The sequence below is a fragment of the Diadema antillarum genome, unplaced genomic scaffold (genome assembly GCF_040938485.1).
Source record: "Diadema antillarum isolate AM-2024a unplaced genomic scaffold, OU_Dant_1.0 scf00000135, whole genome shotgun sequence".
NCBI classification, from domain to species: Eukaryota; Metazoa; Echinodermata; class Echinoidea; order Diadematoida; family Diadematidae; genus Diadema; species Diadema antillarum.
In genome coordinates, this window is record NW_027271024.1 from 1,191,835 (window position 1) to 1,219,400 (window position 27,566).

The 27,566-nt window shown below is 39.1% G+C and overlaps 2 protein-coding genes across 2 annotated transcripts in view; both read right to left on the reverse strand.

Annotated features, from left to right (window-relative positions):
* Nucleotides 1-1,489, reverse strand: part of LOC139720928 (uncharacterized) — a 77,533-nt gene extending 76,044 nt beyond the window's left edge. Inside the window, exon 1 of the mRNA XM_071632258.1 lies at nucleotides 1,420-1,489. Coding sequence (XP_071488359.1) covers nucleotides 1,420-1,489 — 70 coding nt within the window. The remainder of the gene's footprint in view (nucleotides 1-1,419) is intronic.
* Nucleotides 1,490-11,136: 9,647 nt separating this feature from the next.
* Nucleotides 11,137-26,637, reverse strand: LOC139720968 (splicing factor U2AF 50 kDa subunit-like). The gene is made up of 12 exons (XM_071632297.1): nucleotides 26,553-26,637; nucleotides 25,276-25,426; nucleotides 24,613-24,719; nucleotides 23,848-24,041; nucleotides 22,808-22,924; nucleotides 21,971-22,109; nucleotides 21,447-21,526; nucleotides 16,518-16,640; nucleotides 15,351-15,440; nucleotides 13,880-14,006; nucleotides 12,324-12,427; nucleotides 11,137-11,460 (listed from the first exon to the last, which is right to left on the reverse strand). Exons 1-12 carry the CDS (start codon nucleotides 26,575-26,577, stop codon nucleotides 11,329-11,331), a joined length of 1,389 nt encoding a protein of 462 aa, XP_071488398.1. The 5' UTR covers nucleotides 26,578-26,637; the 3' UTR covers nucleotides 11,137-11,328.
* Between the last annotated feature and the right edge of the window lie 929 nt (nucleotides 26,638-27,566).

The window sequence follows — 27,566 nt, forward strand, 5'->3', positions numbered from 1 at the left end:
TATAGAGAAAGAGAGAGAGAAGTTGTGGGAGTATTGTGTAAGGACCTCGAAAAATGAAGTGAGCACTTGCAAGACTTTGGAGCTTTCTTATGGCGGGTAAGATTGTCGAGTAAAGATATCACAAGTTGATAATATACACTTAACAACACCAACAAAAAGGAAAAAACCATACATACGCGCGCACACACACACACACACACACACACACACAGTCGCAGGGTAAAGAGTAAGAGAACTGGGCCCTGTTTCATAAAGCTGTTCGTAAAGTTACGAAGAACTTACGAGCGACTGGTGATCAGTTCTGATGTGCTATACTTATCAGAATTTCCATAATTCAGCACAAGAACTGATCACCAGTCGCTCGTAAGTCACTCGTAACTTTACAAGCAGCTTTATGAAACACCCCCCAGGTATCATTAGTTGTTTCACTGCATATCCGCAGCGCGTTTAACCAGGTAGTGGTAAATTAAAATGCATTCAGAGAAACAGAAGAGTACAAATTTCATGGAAAAAAATGAATCAAGCAAGCAAAATTTATAGAATTATAAAAGTTAAAATGTTTTCACTGAATAGTAAGAGTCATATTGTTTGCAAAATATTTATACAAATTAGATAGAGCGGTAAGCCATGATCTTACAAGTCTCTCCTAATACCCAAGGCAAAAATATTTACTAAGCTTTCTGTTTGATATGAAATTGAAATATGATACTTCACCTCAAAATCTTAATGCGTTGCAATAATCTGCTACGGTTTAATGGCGACTTCTCGGGAAAGGTTTGTTTGTTTGTTTGTTTGTTTGTTTGTTTGTTTGTTTGTTTGTTTGTTTGTTTTGAAAGATTATGAACCGGAAACATGGCTCTGTGATGATTGTGCTACTAATGTTACTATATACAGTTAAACATGTGACACTTTAAGATTTCGTAACTTTCATATAGATATTATCTATAATGTCCGCTTGTGATGAAACTGTTATTCTTCTTGCTGTCAGATGTTACTATCTGTTTATGAGTCCTATTGAACATTTATAGTGCGAATTGGCACTTTTGTTTTGGTACGTCTTGCGTCTTCTTCCGTATAACGTGAACAAAAAATAAAAACGCGGAATATTCATGCACATTAATTCGTGGAGCACCAGTCAATTCTGAAATTTCAGAAGGCGCATGCAGAATTCTGATACAACCGTACGGAATGATATCACACTTTTCTTTTCGTTTGTTTGTTTACATTTGATCCCAACTGAACTTTTTTCGTTGTTGTCTTTTGACTGCTGTTACGCTGCAAGATAATGTTTTTTATACTGAATGGGTTTCCTGGTCGAAATGCAAGTACGGTATATTAACCACAGTTTAGCATAGACAGATACAGACAATTTCAATCAAACTCACTTTTATGAATTTTGATAACACTTCGTTAGCTTACCTTCAGACACTGATAGTAGGTAGGTAACCATGGAGACCCATAGAATAATCAGATCCTTTCCAACCACCATGGTTACAGTCCGTCCTCGCAGAAACCGTCAAAATGGCAGATTAGAGCTTCCGTTCTCACTATCGCGACTAGACTGTTCTGAAATAGCTACCGCGTTCCCAGCGCTGTTGTCACGGCAAGATATCTATGCTGTCAGTTTTATTGTTGTTCTTTATGTAATAGCATGCACGTGTCATGCATTTACAGAAGACAGTATCATTTGCCAAGTAACCGAAGACGAACAATCAGAGAGATTAAAAAAAAAATGCATCTCATGAACATGGAAACGGACCATTAGCATTACTTGTGATATGACCTCAAGTTAAAAGACAGGGTCTTCGGCTTACGGGTGGGAAAAAAAGTCATTGCTCGACAACCAAAGAATTCTATACCGAGCCAGGAGACAAATGAATCGATGGTAGTGTGCTCATAAATGATTATATGCGTGTAAAGAAACAGCCGCTTTCCGAAAAGCACTTTCGAAAGTATACCCTTTCTCCTTCCCTTTCTCCTGCAGACTGGGTCGTATAAATGCGTTTATGGGTTTTATTGGCGCAGTCGCAAACCAACAGGGTAGAGCAACGAGCTTGTTTTAGATCGCAAACACGGTGGAAAGCGCAAACACGGTGGAAAGCGTAAACACGCCCTCACGGGGGAGACGTCATGGGCTTTTCTGTCAGACGCGAAGCTCGTGACGACATGATGCAAAAATGTCGAAATTTCCCCAAGAAAATCAAGCCATGGCGAGGGAATGAAATATAATTTTCAGGAACGTAAGTTAACTCCGTTCCTCCTATTAGCTAATATCGAATTGACATGCGTGAAGTTTCCTCTCTTTCCTGCTGTATAGTTGCGATGTTTGTAAACGTAATCGACTTTGGTGTCACTTTGGTCTTTTTTCATTGTGAATCTTTGTATCTTTTTCTCACATTATCCGCTTACACGATATCTGTTGTCTGAGATCTGTGGGTTTAGAATCTTGACCATTGTTAAGAAATCGGATTAGTGGCTGTAAGGTCACAGTACAATTTTTAGAGGACTTACATTTTTGGCTGTGCTTAGGTCTGAGGACAAATGGACGTATAGTCTGATAGTGGAAGAAAATAGATGTAAAGTAATCTAGATCAACTGGCATAGAAACCTCGCACTATTATAGGCAAAACACTGCGAAAGGCTACGACTCAAAAGGGTTTCCCGAAAGTTTGAACGATCCCGCATTGTTTGAGAGCATCTTTGTATTTTTATTCCGGCTGTTTTGGTTTGTTTGTTTTTTGTTTTTGTTTTTTGTTTTTTCTGTTATTTTTCTATTTGTTTCGGTCAAGTAAGCACTCAACTATAAGCTATACAGCTATATAAAAAGGATCATTTTTGTGAAAATAGATCGAGTTCGGTAAAAGATAAGAAGCTGTCGAATTTCTCTTCAAACCATCAGGGGTAATGTAATGAGGATTATTTCGCCCGAGCAGACACAATAATGCAAGTACAATGTAGCTCGACTCGCGCCTGCTTGACCGTAAGGTAAACGTATTACCGCCAGCCATTCATTTAGATAGCCTAAATCGTATTTACAATTTATATAATTTCGCTTACATATCACTTATATAATTCTTTCAGTTTTCTCTTTTAAGCGTCCTGCAAGTAATATACACCGTACTATCTTTTTTTTTCTTCGTGTCAATGAATGAATAAATTATAAGAAAGCTGTTTGAATATCGGTATAGCCGTGAAAATAAGATTACAATTTATAACTCTTCTCTCCCTCCCTCCCTCTCTCTCTCTCTCTCTCTCTCTCTCTCTCTCTCTCTCTCTCTTATATATATATATATATATATATATATATATATATATATATATATGTATGTATGTATATTTATCAAAAGCCTGGAACGTGGGTCAATCAAACAATAAAGGATGAGTTGTTTTGGTCATTGTTTAAGTGAACAAAATGCAAGCTCATCTTGCGAAGCTATGTACGTCAAATTTGCTGCTGTTTTACTTTTGATATCCTTCTCCAGGCTCCTGTAAAATTTGGCTGTGCACAAAATAATGAACTTAATGCTCGTATGTGGGCGTTGGACTTCTCCCTTGTTTTAAAAACTGGCACAAAGTCCTGGACAATCCTCTTGGCATATTTCGGAGGGTTTTTTATTATCATTTTTGTACCCCTGTCGCACTGTATCATTAGATCTATATAGGAAAACCTCGCTGCGTATTGGAGACCCCATGATTTAATCTTTACATAGCAAACCAAGAAATATTATATATTAACATATTAAATTATTAACGTTCAAGTGAATCTTCTCACATGAGATCCTTGTGCTATTTCAACGGCACCCCACTACATATCAGTACAATTGTAGCAGGTACGAAGGAAGCTGCACAAATTCTTGACTGACGAAAAAAAAGGGGGGCAACGTATTTCTGAATGTGGCGATGTTATTCCCTTTTGACCTCAGTAGAATTCCAAAAGTTGAAGGGCAGACGCAATAGCACCCTTTGTTTTCTTTGCAACCTTGTTTGTTAGGTCACATTTGTAGGTAGCAACCTATAGGACTTCATTTTAACGGGATTTTGTTACGAGATTTTTTTTTCCTCATGGTCCCGAATATTTTTTATAGCGAGGTTCGCATGTATAGGCCTACATGTTATGTTTATTTGAATATATAACGTCCATTCCAATTTTGCTCATTCCAATTATTTAATATCTATCCCAACTTATGAATGCATTCTATGTTCCATTTGACTTGCGATACAGACGGGTAAAACTGATATGTCGAAAGCTTCTTACAACATCCTTATCGTCAGGAGGGGGCTCGAATGGCCCTGAGGCTCCCCCCCCCCCCTCACCGCCCCCACTTTCTGAGAGTTCTACCTATAGATTCTTCCCATGCATCAAAGCAATAAAGGGGGTATATTACAGGGCCGGCGCACTGTTTTCAAAAGTGTGGGGGCCCACTTCCGGGTTTCATGAGCTAACACTTCTAAAAAAAAAAAAAAAAAAAAAGGTCCTCAGCTCATCTCTCCCCGTCCCCGCGCCCACTTCCGGGTTTCATGAGCTAACAAGCTAAAAAAAAAAAAAAAAAAAAAAAGGTCCTCAGCTCATCTCTCCCCGTCCCCGCGTCCACTTCCGGGTTTCTTCAGCTGACAAGCAAAAAAAAAAAAAAAAAGATCCTCAGCTCATTCTCTCCCCTCCCATTTTAGTGCCACTTACGTACTTCCGGGTTGAAAAAAATGTGAGGGCCCAAAGTGATGACACCTTATGTATTCCTTTGTATAGTGCACAAAAAGTGTGGGGGCCCGAGCCCCCACGGCCCCCACGGCTGCGCCGCCCCTGTATTACACAACGACCTCCCCCCGAACCACCACCACCGCCACCACCACTTGAAGAAAACTGTGCAGGCTCCCCGGACGCGGCCTCTGACGTACTTTTTTTTTTTTTGGTATTAATCCAGATGTACATGTAAATCAGTGCGTGAAAAGTCGATATCAAAAAGCAGTTCGTCGGGGATCCCTTCCATCAAGGACACGGTGACCTGTAAACGAAGAATACACCAGATTGTATCTTGATACGGACATGCTGGTCATCACTCGCTATCAAAAAACAAGGGCGTCTTTCAGCTTTTGTCGAACATTGTCCAAACAGATCATAGAAAAGCTCACAGAGGATTCGTACACGCATATAATATCGTATTGCCCTTTTTACCTCTCAAGTGCACACAAATCTGGACAATATTTGAAGAGGGGGAAAGGGACGAAAACAATACCGAGTGAATACAGACCAGCATATTTATAAATTTGATGCAACAACAGTATTTAGGATAGATGGATGCAGGAGATCCCTTCGACTTTTGAACATGACTTGTGCTCCTGGCCACCTCACTCAGACGGTCCACCATTCGCATGATATTAATGCTTGTTTTAGATTCTTCGAAATACCCTCCGAAGTTTGAGGATGGGAATGGGATAGACCCCCTATCACTGGCTTTCCAAAGGAAAACCAGCAAAATTACCCCTATCGAGTTTATTTTTCTTTTGAATGGATCGAAGCTGGCAGTGCATGTGGCGAAATGCGAAGAGAAGGCCGACCCGGCATGCTTTGCAAGACAACATGCACATCAGTATAAGCACATTCGGGAAATCTGGCTAACATCAAGAGGTGCCACTATACCCCTATTTCGGAATTTTCGTAAGTTTGAAACTAATTCAACTCGGAACCCTATATGAGGACTATCAGGGAAAGATTTGAAAACTACCCCTATTTAAAGATACACTGTATTTACGGGAAAAATACTAAAAGCACTGAAAGACCCCTACTTAACCAATTTGTCGAGATTTTTTCCCTAAAATTGAGCCCTTAAAATATACCTCATTCCCGAAAAATCGGGAACGCGCATGCGGTAAAGATGACCACGCGGGGGGGGGGGGGGGGGCGGAGGAGGGCGGTATCGTGCTCAACTGCCTTTTATGTGGCAGCAAACTATAAAACACAACATTTTTTTTTTCTTTTTTGTAGTGCGTGTGTGTGGGGGGGGGGAGGAGCGGTCCTTGCATGCCCAATAACGGAGGAGTTGCCGCAAAAAGATTAGGTAATCACATAATGTGAGCAAGGGCAATTATGTGTTCATGTCACTTCATGGCACAGACGAAAATTTCTCGCTTCCTTGGTCGAGCGTCAAATGGCACAAAAGGTCAGAAAGTGGCGCAAGCGTCGTAATCCGATAATCTCCTACTTACAAACAGTCTGTATACATGGAGATTTTATTGTTTTTTGTTTTTATTCTAGGACTCCTTGTAACTTGACCTGCTATAGGCAAAATGCGGGTACAAAGGCATATAGAAAGAGTGAGGGGGGGGGGGGGAGCAATGACAACATTTCAGCGACAGGTATACAAAACGAGAGTAACTTTTAAATTGTAACCAAGGTTGTATGTACTGTATATAGTCGAACAAAATGATATGGTGATAAAAGATATGACCTTCATCTCCAAGATGTGTTGTCTTGCTTCGTGCAGTTTCTTGACTTTATGTCGTTGTTGTTAAATGGCAATATATGCAAAAATAAACAGGAGTTATGGAATGTAAAATCATCAATGTTCTGCGTCATCAGAAGATGATGTAGAATGATTGGCATTTCTACAGGACAAGCGGTGGACTACATATCCATATGCCACATTTCCCCTCGGTTATTCCGAAAATCGACATGTTAGGCCCTTATACTTCAGATCAGTTTTCACTTCTCATCACCTTCTGATCTCTCGTGATTTCATTGTCCGTCTGTCTGTCTGTGTTTCTGTCTATCTCTCTCCCTCTCTTTCCCACCCGAAATCTGAATGCTACTGTGAATTAGGTTTATTCAAACTGCCTGCCTGCACTGCATGGAAGAAAGAGATCGAGATCGAGAGGGAAGGAGGTAATATAGTATATATGTATGTTTGTGTGTATAATATACTCAGTAGGCATATATATATATATATATATATATATATATATACATGTATATATTTAATATATATATATATATATGTATATATATATATATATATATATATATATATATATATATATATATATATATATATACATGTATAGGTAGATAGACATATAGATATAGATATAGTAGATACATTGTGTATAACAACACGGATACGAGATTTCGTTGAATACTTCCCAAGATTTCATTAGAACGAGGATTTGTGCGTAAAACTGTCACTACATGTATTTCATTTCCTGTATTTACTTTGTCTGTTTTAACAAGATTTCTTTACAAGGAAATTCTCTGTGCATTCTTTGGAAAGAAATAATAGGTAAAGCATCTGTGATGCATACTTTCATTACAGCAATGACAATCATACTACGTATAAAAGTTGCTTTAATTTGCAATTGGTTTCTTGCGTGACACAATGTCTAAAACTCAAAAGCATGAACTGAACATCACTGAGACAAATTTGACTTTGCAAAAAAGAATGCCAATAAGCGTTTATTTTATGATAAAAACAGGACAAGCAAAGCAAACGAGTCAGAAACACGTGATAACACAGAACACTGCCTATTAGACCTGCTTCCATGAGGTTTTGAAGTATCTCACTACAGTACATGTACTACCAGCTTTCAGGATTTTCTTGTGTTCACAGATATGAGTGGTAGCCATTTTCTACGAATACAGGCGACAGACAGCATTGCATGACAGTACGTCATAGATGTGATAAGTTACTCTTCCCTACAGGCGACTTATAATAGCTGTTAAATTTATTTCTATTCTACAATGAAAGGGACGACTGCAATTTAATCTTTTCATGGAGTAATTGGATGGACATCTTTGCACTTTCAATTCTTTTATAAGACAGGACATGTCACACAACAATCCACTACAGATCTTGGGTACAGGTACAGAATTCATACAATAAAACCTGTTGGTGACATCCGGTGTAAACTGTATCTTCATTTTCCATAAATTGTGCTCATTTTAAGTGATTGTCCACCTCACTACTCCCAGTACTGTTGGCACCCGGTATATTAAGAGATAAAGTAAAGAGGGGGAAAATGTCCTATTGGGGATTAAGAACTCAGAGGAAATTGTACAACCATTGCACTGCAACTCAAAGTTGTGCTAAAAATCTATGCCATACCCAGCAATCAACACTTGTCGCTCTTCCATTGGGGTCTTGTTGGGGGGAAGGTTTGGTTTTTTTGTGTGAGACATTTGACTTCCTGCAGCACAAGATATGTACATAGGCAGCCTACAAATTTTTCCACTGATATAACTGTATATTTTTTAAACGGGCAGGCGACGGCTACAAGTAGGAGTCGATGGTGATGACTGCGTCTCTGACTACGAAGTACTTCAAGGTGAAACAGAATGTAGACAGTCAACGAACTATTGAGATGTAATTATGTCAGACAACTTCTTAATTTGCTAAACTGACATCTACTCAATAACTTTCTGGGGCTACATTGTACAATCAAACCAAATTTTGAGGACTGTGCCTTCTCTGTGATTATACAGTTGAACCTCGTTTAACGATGACCTAAACACCATGACAATTCGGATGATCTTGTTGTATCAGGATTTTAAGAGTATCAGGGTAAAAAAACAAGGAAATATAAAGAGTTTGGACCCTCAAAATCTCCTTGTTATAGAAGGGTTTGGGTATATCGCACCTCTTTAAAACAAGGTTCCACTGTACAAGTCATGTACAATGATTTCCAGCTATTGGTTTAGATGGTGGGGAAATGCTAGAATGAGACTGCACTCTCACCAGCTTGCTGTAGCAATGAAAGTGCCTGCTAACAGCTGAAAGTCCAATACAGACCAACCAAAGAATGGCTTTCAAGATAATAATTCTACCAGCTATTGGGCAAAGGGAGGAAAGGTATAGGATATACTCATAAGGAAATACATCCAGGGAAGTATCAACAATTTGCTATGATCCATTCCCTGTCTACAGTCACTTGAAACTTTACTAGCAAAGGCAGTATGTTTCCTTCATTGATCTATTACTGTAAAACCAGAAATGTTCGTAAATTTTAATTTCGTAAATTTCGCATGAGCCAGGATTCGCCAAATTAAACTACACGTGAAAGTTCTTGTCTACACTAAAATGCATTGGATGCCAGAGGCAATTCGAGAAAATTTAATGCTGCAAACATTTCTTACTTTACAGTATGCTTGTGTGCATTATTCTGTCTTCAGTATTCTTCATTTTAAACCTGTTTAGTGTCACAACCATCTAAACTTACCAAGATGAGAAATACACATGACATCATATTATTTCTCTTTCACATAAATAGATACCAAAACTATACAGAGGCTTTATATAAACTTCTTAATACAAGTTTAAGCAAAAAACAAAAACAAAATGAAGAAAAACAAATAAAACACACACCACAGATTGGGAGGTGTTAGACTTTCTGCTTGACTAAAAATATGGAACAATAAATGGATGGGTTTTTTTCTCACCCTAAAAAAATATTATTCACTGCTTGCTCTTAAGTACACCGACCTTACTGGAAACATTAAACACATGGTCGTGAAATTCCTTTGGTCAGTGCTAAACATTACTGCTTCACAGATGTTCAGGGTGGAGTGATCTACCCTTAATGACAATCATGGAAACTCTGAATAAAGAAGATCTGGTATACCAATTTAGGTGATGTAATAAAGTCTAAACTTCCTTCCTGATTGAACACAAAGTCCTTTGGTTTTTAAGTGTTCCTGCTTGCTGGCGTAGCAAGACATTCGATACAAGGAACAAGCTGTGCCAGTCAAAAGAACCTCTTTATTCCAAGCTCCTACTTGAACTGTGTACCAAATGGCATACAGCTACTACATCTATCAAACCAAACATTCCTAAATATAACTGATACTGGCCACACTTATACATGTAGTAGTGGTCTAAATTTCCACAAACTTGACTATACTCGATATGAAGGAAATGATAATCTGGGTGCTAGAATTTCAGTATTCATGCAGTCTTCATGTGTGGCTAAAGGTTTCTCAAGAGCAGATATCACGAGTGTGTTTGTTTGTTAGTTCGTGTGTAGGTGTGTGCGCAAGTGTGCACATTTGAAATGATACCGAAACTATATTAACGGTTGTAATCTACATTTGATATAGATGTTTCTGAAAGCATGAGTAATGTAATACAGCAAAGATCAGTTCAACAATTCTAGATCAATTTGTAATCAACTCACATGCATACTGAGAGAGGCTGATCTAAAATTTGTTTCTTTTCCTTCAAAAATAATGATAATGAATAACATTTATATAGCGCTTAATACTGATGTTTCTAAGCGCATCAAATCGGGGAAAAATAATATATATAACGTAAAAACAAAATACAGCATTATGTACAGGTACATATTATGATAACGACAGCAACAACAACAACAGCAAAATTAAGGTTGTGTAAACAGATGAGTTTTCAACAATGACTTAAACCTATCAACATTTTCAGCGTTACGAATATAAAAAGGGAGTTCATTCCAAAGAAGTGGGGAAATAACTGAAAAATAAGAACAGTATGGGATGAAATCATTTCTCAGTTAAATACATGTACATTGTGTAAAGTCACAATTTTGCTAGTATCCATCCTACAAGAATATTCTGCTTATTACACACAAAAAAAGCATTTCTAAGCATTAGTTGTTACCTGCATCTCCAAAAATTTCTTGTCCTTTTTGTGCGAATATCCTAACAATGGAAGGGTGAGAAGTCCCTTCACGATACATTCAAATGTATCACACTTTCTGTCCAGATTTTCTAATAGTAATCTACAAACCAGTTATGTACAGAGATTTGAATTTCAACCCACCTGTATGTAGGTAACATGTAAATTGTTACCACATAGACGAACATTATGGGAAAACTTTCAGAAAAACACAATTAATGCCTCAGACAAAATTTGGGGGTTTCTAAGAAAACTCTAGTCATACAGGGATGCATAAAATTTAAATATACAATGAAGACAGTCAATTGTCTCAGTCACAGTGCAACCGGACACTGACTGTATTCCTTACTCACACCTGATCTGAGATTGGACTACAGATCAAGGTGGGACATTTATCATCAAAAATTTCAATAAATGAGGATGTGGTGCACAATTTCGTCTACATTCCTAAAACAGAGTGCACAACAGATGACATTGCAACAGTACAGTGAAATTTCTTTTATCAATTCAAATGCGGGGCAGACAAAGCCCAAATACAAGGTCAATTTATCAGACTTCATTCCACGCCTAAAATGACAGAATTTATTGACAGGATGTGTAAATGACGGAAGTAGAGACAGAACTTAAACAACCGAGACCTGCATCTTCCATAGACACAACAGGCGCCTATCACAACAGAGAGATACGACGAACTCTAAAACTCTCGTCTGTGATACTTGTCCACGTCGTAGAAGGACGTCACGACGGTGCGGTTGGCAAACTTCCGCCCAGCGAGGGCTCTCTGCGCAGCCTGGGCATCCAGAACGGTCATGAATTCCACAAAGATCTGTTTCAGCGGGAATACAAAGAAGACAATACATTTCTTGTTTACTGCCACTTACAACTTTAGGTAAACGTGACAACTTTAAAAGAATAGTTCCTCCAGGGAAACATAGATATGAACAATTCTGAATAAAATAAAAGGATGTTAGAAATGAAATACAAAATTTAAACAAAACATCACATCAGTGACAGGTAGGTACATACAATTTAGAATCAAGAATGTAATCTTGCACTTGTTTTCATCTTGATGATAATTTGTTTAGTTTTTTTCCCACAGAGCACAATGTCCAGTATAGTTTGCGAAAATGTAATCCTTCACCACTTTACCACCCTGATAAAGTTGCACACATTAGAGCCAAGAAATCATCACGTGATTGAGCAGAAAAGTAAGTAATTAGTTATATGTTTGAACATAACAATTTGAAATTTATACAACCTTCTGTCTACATTTCGTCGGTTGAGAATGATAAGGGCGTTAAGTTGCCGCTAAACCCATAGTGTTCAAGACAACTTAAAGCCTTTCTCATTCTCAATAGACGATTTAAAAGTCTTGGAAGGTTTCAAAATATGCAACTTCCACGATTTAATGGGGCATATTACTATCAGGTCTGAATAAGACCCACTCTTTTGAAGTGCCTCAACGTGTGAACACTCGACTCTATATAAGCTTCAGAGGTGATTCTATCTGATAGCTGCATTCTTCCTCTATATTCTTACTGCTGCTGTGATAGGCTTGTCTTTTGCTATCAAATTGCCACAAGTCATACAGTATCTCTCGCAAAAGTCTGAAGAATTTGTACCGATGTCCAAATCTGAAAATTACAAAGCCATCTCACAGGCTTTCTCAATGCAACAAAAAGGCCTCACCTTGCCACAACCAGGCACATCTATTCCGTTGATGGGGCGGGGAATCTCCAAGCTGCGTACCTGCCCGTACTTCTGACACTCCTCACGAACATCCTCCACAATATCTGAAGAGAAAATGTTGGGGGATAAACGTATTTCCAAAAACTAGGGGGAATGAAGGTTCTGTAAAACTGGTATAAAGTAGCTGCCTAAACATGGCACTTTTTGCATGAAAACCAGCATGAAAACAAATTCTAGCAAAACTATGTTATCTTAACTTTGTACAGTATACAAATTTACATGATTACTGAGATTATGATTATGGCATGCAATTATGGCATGCAAAATTTATCTTATTAACCCAAGAGCAAAATTTTCATGAACGAGAACAATTTCATACTTACAGCACTTCTACAGCAGTACATCTTTTGAACCACCCCCTTTAAATTCTTAAAGCAACTTCCTATTCAGGACTTTCATACAAACAAACAATTCATTACACTGGGACAGAGACATAACCATACTTGATATTTACAAGCAACTGCCCAAGACTTTGTTGTGAAAAGATTTCAATCAATGTTCTCAATCACCGACAAAATTAAGATTCATTTTTTTATCTGTGAACATCCTCTAATTATCACTTACAAGATTATTACCCTTTGTCATTAAAGCAGATAAATATCACTGCATGTATGAAATATGTCATATCAAACTGACTCTTTCCCAAATGCGTAATATGCACTGATTTATCAATTGTGACCGTGCACCTCAAAACGAACATAAAGTCGCACACACTGATTTTGCGTGAGGACTGAAAATAAGTGAAATGGGTCAACCTAGCCGAACTTGACTTTTTCATATTTTCTGAAAGAGCGGGTCTTCTTTTACATTATGCTAAAATTTGGTATCATAAAACGGACAGGAAAGTTTTTTTTTTTAGCAGTTTATCTCGATCATATTTGGTAGAATAGTGTGATTAGGTGTGTCTTTAGAATCCCTTTTTCATTTCTGAAAAACCTTGTCCACACTCTTCACTTTCAACTCTAATAACTTTTGAAAGGATAGTGCTACTGCTTTAAAAGTTGGCATTAATTATGGACAGAATGTGTTAATGAGGCATGCTTAATTTCAGTTTAATCTGATAATCCCTTCATTGTTGCTACTCTGGTGGTTTACTTCCTGTTTTTTGTCCCATTCATCGCACAGCCAGCACGGTTTGGTAAAGATTAAGCGCTTGAATAAACACTGTACTTCAGAGCCTCTTTTCTCAGTTCACACTTTTCCTGAGCCTGTGCTTTCTTTCCAATATTTAGATAGGTTAGGAGAGTCCATTTGATTTGAGTTATACATCATTTTAAAGCTTAAAGTCTGCTCTTTAAGAATATGGTCTTCACTAAAAATTCATGTCTGGCGACTTTTTGTTTGTTTTGAGGTGCAGGGTCACAATTATCCCTACATCCTTAGACACCTGTATAGTTCGAGCTTTCCAACTCAGGCCATTTCATGCTTGAAAAAGAAGAGTTTCTATCATTCCTGCATCAAAATGCCTCCTTGACAGAGGGCGGTCATTGACTCACCATCGTACTCCTCATCGTCCTTGAGTTCGTCCGTGGTGACCATATTCATGAGGCAGAGGATCTCGGTGTTGGGCCCCGTGGTGCCTGGCAGACTCAAACCAGGGATGTTGATCTGGACTTGTTGACCCTGGAACTCCACAAAAGTAATGAGAAATGTGATAACTAAACTACACATACTGTACGCAGCAGTTTGTATTTTTCCGACACACTTTGCTAATCAGGACTTGCAAGACCATTTCCAGGGTTACATTTGCCATGGATAATGACAGGAACAGGATTTCTTAGTAGATAATGATAATAAATAAATTACAATAATTACAAAAAAAAAATCTTATTGCACTCTTACAACTATTGATTGTTTAAAAGTGCTTTACAAAATAATAATCTATAGAGTACCAAAATGATGATGTCACAGTCTTTTGTTCTAGCTTGGGTTGGAACCAGGTGTGAGCATGGTTAGCAACAATGATGTTCACAGATATTTGGGCCAGGTGAGGTTGTTTAGAACTAGAGTTCAGGGTGATGAATGGCTATGACATCACACTTCGCTACTCTTTAGCGCAGCTGTACAGATGAATCGGTAGTCTCTCACAACCAGCAGGAAAACTGCTATGATCACAGCAACCCTGACTAAAGTCCTGCCTACTGCAGGACACAAACTTTCTCAGATAAAGGGGTGCGATCAAGTGCTCTCCTAAAGCCTACCATACTGTACCATAACCGTGCCAGAGGAATGCTCGAAAGCTCTCAAAGTGTACCGTACCACATCATACCGAGGCAAAAGTGGCATGAGACGAATGCCTATAACTCACACTTGTCACTATGACCCTGTTTACAGTGCAGGGCTGGGCTGAGCCCAGGCCGAGCCCAGGCCGAGCCCAGCCTCAATAGCAGTACTCGGGCCCCGCAATACTGTGTGTTTACAGTGGAGGGCTCGGCCCGGGTTTTTAATTCAAACCTTTCAATATTTTGTCGTAGTGGCGCTCTGCTTGTAAACAAACGATTATTAGGGAGTGCACTGCAGTAACAATTTGGTACCACATTGGCCCAGTTTGCGTTTACAGTGAGAAAAGGCCAGTCCGAGCCCGGGCTGAGCCCAGGCCGAGACTACTTCTAGAGATAGGCCGAGACTACTTCCGGAGATTGGCCAAATGCGCGGCCGTTTTTGGTACTGCATTTGGCCTTTTCAGCATTTACAGTGAAAGGAAGGCCGGGCTCAGCCCGGCCTTTTCACTCACTGTAAACGGGGTCTAAGCCACTAATACAAAGATTTTATTCTCATTGTTAGGGACATCTGTACATAGCATAAGCGTGCCAGTGTATGACCCTCTTGCTTCAAGAATGCTGTGACTCCTCAGACTCGAGTCCACAAATAATTCATGACATACTCAAGTGCACAACTGCTTCCAGTATGGTATAGTATGGTTCGCTTTGGTTCACTTTTGAGCTGCCATTGTGTAATACTGCTTACCTGGTTGAGGGCGTTCTTTGCTCCCACACTGGCTCGCTGGACGATCAGCTTCTTCTCACCAAGCTGCATACCATTCAGACCAGCAATAGCCTGCAGTGGAACAGTCATATCAACTTGTAAAAACCAGCGCTTATTAGCATTCACATGACTGCATTTACATCTTGGTCAACAATTTGCACTTCTGAACACATGTAACTATAAACAAACTATCAGAACTAGAAAAGCCAAGAGGTGTTCTACTCCTCATTTCCAATTACATTCTAAACACAATTTTGTTGATTGTACACATGAGTATTCATATGCTGCAGTCGAGTTGATCTCTGGATAAGCATCTACAACGCATCTTTCCTCTCGAATTTCCTCAGACAAAATGACCATGCTTTTGTGAAAAAGAAAAATCCCTCCTGCTTATTCTAACACATATATTTCCTGTCTATGACCTCTATCTTTGAACATTCTATGTTTGCAAACACTTGCACTTGCTTTTGTCTCGTGAATCATATGTGCACACTTTGGTATTGGTCACGCCAGATAAAATCCTTGTACGTGAGATACCAGTAACTAACAAACTTAAATCATGATGTATGCCTTGTAGCATACATAACTTTTAAACCACTGCAGCCACACGCTTTCCTCCACCATTAGAAAAGATATAAGATGGAAATTCATTGCATCTTCGTGAAATGTCTTCGGCAAAAGTTTTGGAAGATCTTTTCGATTTTCACAATATTCAGCAACTTCATGCTGTAATCAGAAATATGTCGAAGAGCTTCTATCCATATGAAATATTCTGTCTTTGAGATCACATCATTTGGCTACATGAAATTGACCTTTGACCTATAGTAACCCCACAAATTATATATCACGAGCATAATGTTTCAAAAAAGGGATTTGGAAGGCACATTTGCTAGTAGGTGAATTCCTAATCAGAAACCCACAGTGACACAGAGAAATCATATGTTTTACTCCTTTTCAGGCAACAAAGTTTACAACCTTCCACTTCGAAGGCAACATACATTGTATTCGTTTTATTGGAGGCAACATTACTTCCAGGTGATCTTTGTTTTGCAACTACACCTGTCCACTCACAAATGGACAATGATGAAAACTAACATGAAATAAAATCAGGGCAGACTGTACACTGCAGGAGGTTGGACTCATACTCACCAGGTCGGTGACAGCCGTGTCGACGTACTCGCAGAATGCATAACCCTTGGACAGGGAGGTGGCGCTGTCCTTGACGAGGTTGAACGCTTTCAGAGGGCCGAACGAAGACAGCAGCTCCTTGACCTGAGAGCGGCGATCATCCACAGGGAGCGGGGCATTCCCGAGCGAGAGGGGGAGAAAAATATGGCACAACTCCTGCAATAAGCCTTACAGAAACTTGCAATCACAACTTTCTCTACACACTACCACAAAGAATGGTGCTTCACTATTGTTTGATTACGTGACAAACACTCATTACGCCAATTTTGTGTTCTGCAAGTCAGAATTTGCATTCCTTCTCTTCCCATGTTATTCAAAGGGCAAAATGTCACACCAACTTTATATCCATGCACTCTGTATTTACAGGAAATACAGACAAGCAGCTCTTTAATTTAGTGACTTACAGTGACATTTGGGAGGTTTCTAGCAAAAATGGGATGTACTATTTATCCTCACCACTACCACAAACATAATGATTGTGCATGCATTAGTTTTTATATCACTACTTTCTCAAGAAAAAAATTATAGTGAGATATTTTTGTCATATTATGAGACACCACTGATAAGATTCCTGTCAAGAATGAACAAACGCATTTAAGTGCTTCATAATGTAATCTGCAAGAACCTTGACGACTAGAATTCTAATACAAATTAGTATCTCACTTTTGTTTACACTAGCATGCACACAATCTTTCAACAACGCACAATTCGACTTGATTTCCTTCAATAATTATATGTATGTAATTTGTAATAACGTCTGCTACACTCTACACCTACATGTACATGAAATATCATCATGCATGCATACTCACCAGAATTTCATATTGCATCCATATTACTTTGTCTCACAGCTCACAAGTTATGCATGAAATCACTGTATTTTTACAAAAATGCAGGTGCCATCTGATAATGATAGCCACTTTTGGCTTGCAGCCAAATCTTGAAACCTTCTATCTCAAAAATATATTTTTGATTGATCTTAAACTTAGTGGTCATGCCAGTAATTTTATATTTGATTTGGAAGTAATTTTGTCATCACACATCAAGAATGTTTAGACGCGCTACTCCATAACTCACGCCTCACACAGCAACCACAGTATAGGTGTTTGTTGGGTTGATAGAAGTACTTGCACCCTTGTTTTCTTGTATTGTAGAAAATGACATTCTGATCTGATTGTGTGTATCGAGGATAGTTACAATCATGAAAATTGAATTCATGAACATGAAAAGTGTTGTAATGTAATATTATGGATTTTTTTTTCTTTGGATAGATTTTTTTTAAAGTTTTCTATGCAAAAGAAAATTATTTAGAGACATTTGTGGAGTGCTAACTTGTCGAGGGTTGAAGTAGACAGACTGTCCTGCCATCCTTTAAATGTTGTAGCACCATGTGAGCCACAACAAAGAGTGCCAAACGTGGTTCATAATTCTTGACACAGCAAGCTCCAACAACATTATATGGAGGCGACTATGTAGAACAGCTCAGGTACATGTTTCTGTATACTACAGAAGAATATAAACATTGATACAAATGCCATCCTTTAAACAACAAGGTGGAACAAAGGTGCAAGTACAGGAAAATCATGTCAACATTCGCACCAATGCCTTACAACGTTTTTAGAGCAACTTTTCCTTGTGTGCTGTATACCAACAGCCTTGGTGAAGGCGTTCACGTTGCATTAAAGCTGGTGCAGTAAGACCAGCAGCACGATTTAAACACAAACCACTCTGGACACGAGATCCCGTCTGGTCGGGTAAAGATTTCCCGTAAGCTAATCGTGAACCATAGTTACCTGCGAGAGCGGTGGCGCCGCTAATAATACGACTAGCATGTCTCAGCGGAGGAGATGACAACATCATGTACCATCAAGTTGCGGATGACTTGACTGACCAATCGCTGAACGTAATTCCAACTTTGCTCAAATCCCCCAATCACAAGAACACAATTAGTATACGTGTACAGCTTTCAGGGTGTTTGCTCGATCAAATCACATTCTGAAAGCTTTCCAACACTATCCCCCAATGATCTTTTGGTTTGTGTTTTGTTTTGTTTTATTCAAAAATTGTTGTTTGTTTAAATTTAAAGGAGAGAAAATGGAGAAAAATGGAAGAAATGGGAAGAAACGAAAGAAAGACTTGGTAAGTATGTTTCAATGTAAAGCATCCTACAATACAATGTTTAATAATATCTTTTATGTTCTAAATAGTTTAAGAAAAAAAAAGACAGCTCAATGAATCATATCTTGCAGATAAATTCAAATACTTTAGCTACTGAATACAATAACGTCTCTTCTCCAAATTAACTGATCCATATAGGTGGAGAAAATTACTTTCACACTATTCCTGTTTCTTCATCAGTTAATGACTGCCAGGCAGCCTCTGCCTTGTACGTAGAACACATTTCAAAAATAAAGGAGGCTCTGATATTTAAATAGTTTGAAACATACTTCTCATACACAAGGATAAGCAATGCATTCAATCTCTTAAACATCACTTCTGCTTGTTTTTTTAGCAACAAAATACTCCAAAACAATGCAAAGAAGATCCTACCCTGTCTCTAGAGAGATGTTTTAAGTGCACGAATGAGATAACATGAAATTCCTGAATAAATGGATTGAATTACATCATCATTTCGGAGGGGAAAATTGGGAGAGACGTTATTTTTCCTGTGTTCAAGAAAAAGGATGATAAAAAAAAAAATGGGGGAAATGCTGCCAATGTGGGAAGAGAATAATAAAAAAGAAGAAATGGAATAAAAAGAGGGAAAAAAATCTGCTGCTTTGGATTCACTCACTGGCTTGATGCTAAGCTGCTCGCTGAAGGCTTGTGATAAAAAGATGCTAACATTTCTGCAAAAGATCAATCATTCCAAAGAATTTTCCCTCCCGGTGCAATCTCATATGCTATCCAAAATGACGCTCCTTAGAATAAGTGCACATACATGTATTGAATATTCCACCGAGATCCCGGACAATAGCACAAAACACTGGCTTGGGTTAAAACCTTTTGTCCATGTTTGCCTTCAATTCTAGCCTTACACCTTTTTCTCAACACAGAGGTGCCATCGCACTTTACTGCATTTTTTTAACATGACATTCATGTAAGAATCGATGACTTTCACAATCATGCTCCCACTGTACATGCTTGCGCGTAGGATGCTGGAGTTTAAATAGTTGGATTTAATTATATAATCAAATAATAATTCTCTTACATTATCTTTTTGAACATGAATATATGGAGCACTATTCACAATGCACATGTAACAGATATAATTGTTAAGATAGACTGTGCATGAACTTCAAAGCACTTCATGTTTTAATTATAGCCCTTATAAAAGGTCAACATGACAGAAAAGCAGTGGTGACTAGCACATATTTCATCATAGTAAGCCACTTTCCTCCTTATGTGATTTTACACCTCTCGACAAACTATCATCCTATAGCCAAGTTTTATTGAGTCAATAGTTAAAGAGCACTGCTTTAAAAACACAGTTCTTAGTGACTTACTGTTATGATATGGGTGAATGCAAACTTCTTGCAGCCAATCAAAAATGAAAGAGAGAACACTAACAAGAAATATATGTTCTTTCAAGTAAAAACATGGGTCATCCAACGACCAGCCTGACAAAAACATCATCGAAAGTGAACTTTAACCCCTCCCCCCCCCCCCTCAAAAAATGAAGAAGAAATCTGTTGTTCTTGCTATACAACTTCTTTCTAAGACTTTCATGTTACATGTAATTCTGAAGTCTAAAGACTTGGATATCATTCTTGCATGTACATGTGCCTTAATTCATTGCTACAACACTGTCACATCAGCAAATAACGACTACCTCATTATCACCTCTCAAGAAGAATGATCTCATCAGCTAGATATAAGATTCTATTCCTGGTGGCCTGGATTTTGGGCCATCTGCCAAACTGCTAAGAAAAACCTCACCATTTTCACCAACATGGCTTGTTTCAAGCAGGTAAGGATGAACAAAGAATTTTGCTTCAAAGATTCATCTACAAATTACTTATTTTTCCATACAACCAATTAATTCCATATTATGATACAGATGGCAAATGCCTTTATCAAACCATTATGCAGAGCACATCCAGGGCTAGTCTTGGACAAGTCTTGAACAGTTCTCTGTACATATACTTCACACAAACAAAATTATCATACACAATGCACCAACACATTTCACAAATCCTTTTCTCATAATCCTCCACCAAGCAGGACCACTTTTACAGAAAGAGGCTAAATATTAAACTCATCTGATCACTACAAAATGGAAACGGCATCACATATCACCTGTCACATTGTCAAGGAGGCAGAGACAAAATGGAGGCAAACTGTTTTATTTTGGACCTGTCAAGAAAGGATCACACCGTCCTGTGAACTAAAATTGGAGTGCCATACTGCTGCTCGCTTAGATGCAGACAAACCAGGGCGCCTTTTCCTGCACACAGCGCACACTTACAAGAACGGTCCCCTCAGTGGGTGCCTGGGGGCTTTTGAGAGAACTCGCTGGTCGGGAGAACGGGGGAAGAGAAAGGGAGAGAAAACTGGTGTCGCTCGCGACCACCTCTGCCTGTGCTCATGCAACTACTTGCCGTTCCTCATCTCCCCTTTCTCTTGGTTTGGCAAAGAGAATTTAAAAAATGGGCGAAAGATGAAAAAGATATTCACATGGAAGAAAGCAAAACAAGAGTCCAAACCAAACCTGGAGGCTACACTGGGAGTGAGGAGCACATAGTGTGATCCTTACTCAGCCTTCTTGAGCATTTCCGAGTCTGGTTTCTTGCAGAGGGAGAGAGAGAAAGAGAGAGAGATACAAATACAAAGGGTGGGGAAGAGAAGCACAAAATGAAAGAGGAAGAGTGAGTGTCAGCTAGTCCTTACCTGGTCGTCATTCAGGTAATTGGGCAAGCCCCCAATGAATATCTTGTTGGGTGAATCTTGGACAACAGTAGACACCACACCTAGCGTAAAGATACAAATAGAAGAGGACTCTCTATAAGCTTGCAAAAAAAAAAATGGATTTCATTTCTTTCTCTCAACAGATCCTCTCAAAAATTTTTTCCAGGCATAAATATATAAACATGACACAATTGGGTGGAAAGTGCTTTTTTAATCATTCTTTTATCATAGAGATAATTTGAAATCCATTCTTTAATCAAATCCCTCTTGGTCCTCAAAAAGAGTCATCTTGAAGTTTCCTGAGGACAACAAATCAACTCAATTTGGCCACATATGGCATTACTTCCTAATCCATTGCTCAATTTTCCTCAATAATTCACCCTTTGAGATTTCACTCCATTGCTGTTTTATCATGGCTCCTGTGTGCTCAAGACAGCAAAGTGACTCCTTGACTTTTAAAGAAATGAGCTTGAGGGTCCTTGGACCGAGACTATTCTGTGACATACCTGGCACATGGACAGTAGGTGTCTCTGCCATTCCTGGAACGGGCTGGTAGTCCTTTGGGCGACGGATCTTCAGGGCTTGGTTCTGGAACACGATGCCGTCAAACGCCATGGCCTGGGTCGTCTCATCCACTGACCGGAACTGACCAGATTATACCAAACCCAAAAATATTTACATCCGACCAAGGAAATGGACATGCACATGTATGCAGGACAGCAGAATCTACAAGGGCACACATCCTCACTGTGAATTCATCTCAACAAGCCAGATTACTAATGTACAGTATTAACATTGATGGATATTTCTCATCCGAGGAACTAGCAGCAAGCTATTCCATTCACCTATACATCGACAATGCATATCGACACTTGGAATCCATTTTGCATGCACTGAGTGTTGTTACACTGGGCAAGCTATTTGGTTGTCAGGAGCAACCACAGTCATCAAGGTATGCATAAAATAAGAGTGGTAGCAGAATTGTACATTTCATTTATAATGGCCAGATAGAATGAAACTTGGTGTAACAACATAGAGCATGAAACCACCTAACAATAACAATAATTCAGCTAGCATTCATACATATATTGTAATGTATGTTGACGTTTTTATCTTTTTACAAAATCCTCTCAGCATAGCCACAGCCATGGCAGTGACAATGTTCCTCTAGCAACAATCATAAACACATAATTTTGACACATTATATGCTTATCTCGGTGTAACCTTTTTAGATAAACTGTAACTGCTGCTCAAACAAAAATTTTGCTTGAGGTCAAGAGATAAGATTGAATTGTGTTACATATAAAACAGGCAAAGATCCAACTTCCGTTGTCACTGCTTACCTCGAGAAAGGCAAAATTTTTGTCGTGGTTGACTTGTACGGCCAGTACCGGTGGGCCAGGGGCTTGGGATAGTCCAACGTTGTGCATCTTGGCATTGAAGAAGTCAACCATGGCTTCCTGGAAAGATACAAGAAAGGAAACACAAGTAGAGGGGCAGAAAAACATTGTTATACTGTGCATCTGCTGGAAGATACATTTTACACTTTGACATGTTACAGTTTCTGCTTTTATTTTGGACACTCTGGATAATGAAACTATTATCTATAGCATCATGGCACATCTCTTAGGCATCTTGAGGAAAATTACACATGCCTGTTTGGTGCTCTCTGAGAGAGGGAGAAAAAAAAAGACCCTTTACATGCGTAATGTTCCTGCATAATGTACACTGGTAACAGGCCGCAGGGTCATCAAATGTGAATTCACCCACTTGTTGTAATATCTATCAAATCCAACCTCCAAAACAAGAAGGAAAGAATGTAAATTCTATGATGCTGCATTACTCACTCAACATGGGATGATAACCAGCATTTATAGCACCATTTATCTGTAGAATATTCAAAGGGTGTAACAGAGTTAGCAAAACATGTCCCCCCTCCACAAACATACATACACAAACACACATATAATGCGTTAATGGTGGAAATCAAGGACATGTTTTACCCACAAGAATTTTACCACATAACCAAGAACCTGTGTGTACACATGTAAGTAGGAATCTGGTCAACCAAGGACTCATTCGTATATTACCATACAACCAAGGACTTATTACAGTAATGTTTATCGAGGACCTACAAACATGTACCCCTAAATACAAACGCAGACCGTCTGGAATGGTCTGCGAACCGAGGACGTCCTCAGTTCACTGGGTTTCCTCAGTTTAAATGTAAAGTTTGTGTGTGTGTCCTTGTTTTCCATCATGGGTAAGTGCACACACACACACACACACACAAGCATGCACTTCTGTCATTTATTGCACTTCACAGACCAACACACACATAAACTGAAACAAGCTTATGTTGCTGGAATGACATGTAACTGACCTCTGTGACTCCGAATGGAATGTTCCCAACGTACAGCCGTCTGGCCTGACGTGTCATCTGGCTGCCAACCACGGGTACTGCCGGGGTAGCTGCAGCCACTGCGGCTGCTGCGGCAGCCACGGGCGGCAGAGCTGTGGGAACCGGGGCCTCAGGGATGATGGGCGTAGGTGCAACGGCCGGGGGGATTTGTCCAGCTGCATTGTAAAGTTGTTCAAAAGAGGAACGATCACACCTGACTTGATATGCGATTACTTCAAAAGTGTCATTCAAGATAAAATTTGGACAGAAATCTTTCATATAGGAATGACAAATCTTAATAGGTTTCCACTTCACTAAGATCCCAGACCACTGCTATCCAACTTTTAACCAACTGTGTACAGATGAATTCAAGATGCTACACTTCAGGCTTACTGCATGAGTTTGCCCCAAGTTTGATACCTGGGTAATTGGCTACAAAAGCATACAACACCATTGCACAGCTATTACACACCTTTGCATAATCTGGTAGAATTATAAGGCCCACAGTACACTCTCTTCTGGTGCAGAGCCCTAACAATTTGTGTAAAAGTAAGCCTGCTTTGAGATCGGGTAAATTCACTGCCTATTGACAGGATCTCCACATATTGAATTTGAATATGAAAATTTCAAGAAGCCTGAAAAACCATTGTCTCTTGAATGCAACCACACAAATGTTCATTGGACTTGCAAATACATTTTCTTCTTGTTTTCAAGCTACTTGTGAGTACTTTAGCACACATGGTATACCTTGCATGGCTTTGTACTGCATGGGTGACACATGTTCAAAGCCTGGAGGGGGTACGTCCCAGTACTTGTAGGGCTTGCGGCGCCTCTTCCTTGGTTCACGGGAGCGGCTGCAAAGAAAGAGAGCAGTGTCTACATTCAGGAAGGTGTAGATGCAAGAACATCTTTTCTACTCGGTCACTTTAAAAAGGGAAAGGGAATGGTAATATTTCTTTTGACTAGATCCTAATGAATGTGATTGTTTTCAAGTCAAGGCACAACAAATTAACACTTTTCAACACCACTACAGTAATGCATAAAGTGGTGGTAAACATAATCAGGCATCATGTCTGTTTACATAATTAGACACTTAGGTGTAGTCCAAAAATACACGATCATGAAGTATTGTCAATTTAGATATCCCATCATACAAAAGATTAAAACACCTCTGACATACTACAATACTGAATACGCAAGCTATTTCATATTCCTTTTCCACGTTTGACACTTACAGATCATCCCATTAAGTGGGAAAATTATGAGTCCTAATTTACTTAGTTGTGTATGTTTCAATAACACTAATACACAATGTCTCAGATGTTTATGTTCAGCTTGTGTTTGTAGCTGGTCAGGTAAACAGATCTCAATAAAGGCAGTCGACAATGCCATGAAAACCGCATCTCGTACCTCCTTCTCCTTCGGTTCTCTCTATCCCTGCCCCTACTTCCGGATCGTGAGCGACTTCTGCTGCGACTCCTTCTCCTCCTTTCTCTGCTCCTGCTTCGTCTGTCCCGACTCCTGCTCCGACGGTCCCTGCTACGGCTCCTTCGCCGCCGATCTGAAGATGGACGATGAAGTTGCAAACAAAAATTATATGCCTCGTGATGGTAAAATAGCTGGGTAGTCCCCGCAAGGTTTGAGAATGAGGACATCACTGTAACATGCTAAAAGGCCAGCAACATGCTACATTGTATGCAACACCCTCAAGATTTGGCAACACGCTCAAAATAAAATGTAAATTTAAATGCCGGTATGGATTAATGGAATCTAACATCTAGATCTAGATTCTATTCAAACATGTGAAAAACATGTGCAAAACTTGAGAAACATCAAACTACTTGGAAAATTTGTTGGCAAAACATGAACAGAACATGATCAAGCGTAAGCAGCACAACAAATAGACCTACATAAGTGTAAGTCACAAACTCTAAAATGACCACCTGACGGGTAGGGAGCAAGTGATTAATCATGACATTACTTAGTTCAACTTCAACAATAATGTAGAAATTGTTCAAACACTTGGCTGGATCACTTAAAAATTGGTTTCACTATTCAGGGAAGAGTAGGCAATTCTGGCAAGGGAATGATGATGCTGTATTAAAATGAATAAAAAGTGGAAGGTTGACAATGGCACAAGGTCAAAAACAAGGACATGCATGACTTATAACCTCACTTCCACACATGCTTTGTTCATTGTTGGACAGCGAGCCGACGCAAAATAGATTACTGATTACTCTCACTACGCCCACTTCGAAGTGGTAATGACAAAATGTTAGAGCATTTTCTTTGCATACATGCATGTGAGTAAAATTTCAGGCAAATTGTGAGATATTTTAAGTTTCTGCTGATAGAAAAAACATTAGGGTGTCGATATATTTAGACATTCATTCTCAACCATTAACCATTGCATACCATCACGATCATTGTCACCTCTACTGTACAGGCCTACACACACCAGCACCCACCACCAACGAAACGCAACGCGCGTTGCGTTGGCCAGTGTACACATTGCATTGTAATCCGATGCAATGGCTATAGCTCAACATACAACGTAAACGCACAGCAAGCCAAGGATTTCTCCAGACAGTTCGTCCTTTATCACCATTTTCTCCATTTTTTTCAACCACTGCTAAAAGACAGATCTTCCAACTTGCGTCACTACAGAACATTAATATATATCTTACCTGATCTCCTCTCTTCTTCATCCATTCTGAACAGAGTTAATCGACAAAAGTTTGAGACCGAAACCACGGTGTGTCGACAAAGGAAGAAGCGCCGCTCGTGTTGCGTGTAGGCTAATTTCAAGGCGTCGCGTCATGTATCGTTTGCGAAATAGACACACAACGTACATACAATGTCATGTACATACCATTGCATACGGCGATGTCCTCTTGGTGTTAAAGCAATATGTTATAGTCTCAGGTAAGACTAGCTGGTCGCCCATCCCAGGATTTCTTTTTCCACCAACATTGAACAGATACTCTGTTGTAAAAGTAATTACGATTGTAATTATGTTTTATCTTTCTGCTCATCTCCATTTCGTGTATTATTACGAATTATCTTTACCGTACATGTTTTGATACTACTAGTATGCTGTTATTTTTGCCAGTTTGCACCAAAGTTGTTACATGCATTCAATGTACTCGCATAGGTCTTCCCAGGAGACTAAACTAACTAAACCAAACTAAACAAAATTAAACTAAACTGAGGGCCTGCCTGCTAAATTGTGCACAATGCTTTCTTTTTACCATTATACATGTGTAATTAAAGATCTAAACGTGAATTCCACATGGTGACGTTTGTTCAGAACCTTTAAAAATAACGATGATAATAAATACAACATGAAGGCCAATACAATGTACACCAATACATTGTACACTGTATAACCATTGAGACCCTCGTGGGATGTTTTGCTTTGAACAAGCACAACGTAGCATTTACGTTATCCTGTCATCTCAGCATAATGATGATGATCGTGTCGCGATCAATATGTTTGCCAATATGAGGTCCCCATACCAAATCGTCCACATAAATAGCATGTGCCAATCGACTCGAAATTACGTGAGCCCTGATTTAACTTTTTCTTAACATTATTGAAGGTCGAATTATTCATTTAATCAATTAGCCCTAAATCATTGATTCATTTTGGGTTTTATTTCAAAGAGAAGTGGACTGGTTAGGCCTACATGTATTTTCTT

Coding starts and splice junctions, on each gene's coding strand:
- LOC139720968 (XM_071632297.1), bottom strand. CDS start 26,577: ATGGATGAAGAAGAGAGGAGATCAG. Junction 16,641..21,446: donor ATTACCTGAATGACGACCAG/GTAAGGACTAGC, acceptor CGCCGCTCTCAG/GTCAAGGAGCTGCTGTCTTC. Junction 11,461..12,323: donor ATGTGCCTGGTTGTGGCAAG/GTGAGGCCTTTT, acceptor CCGCTGAAACAG/ATCTTTGTGGAATTCATGAC.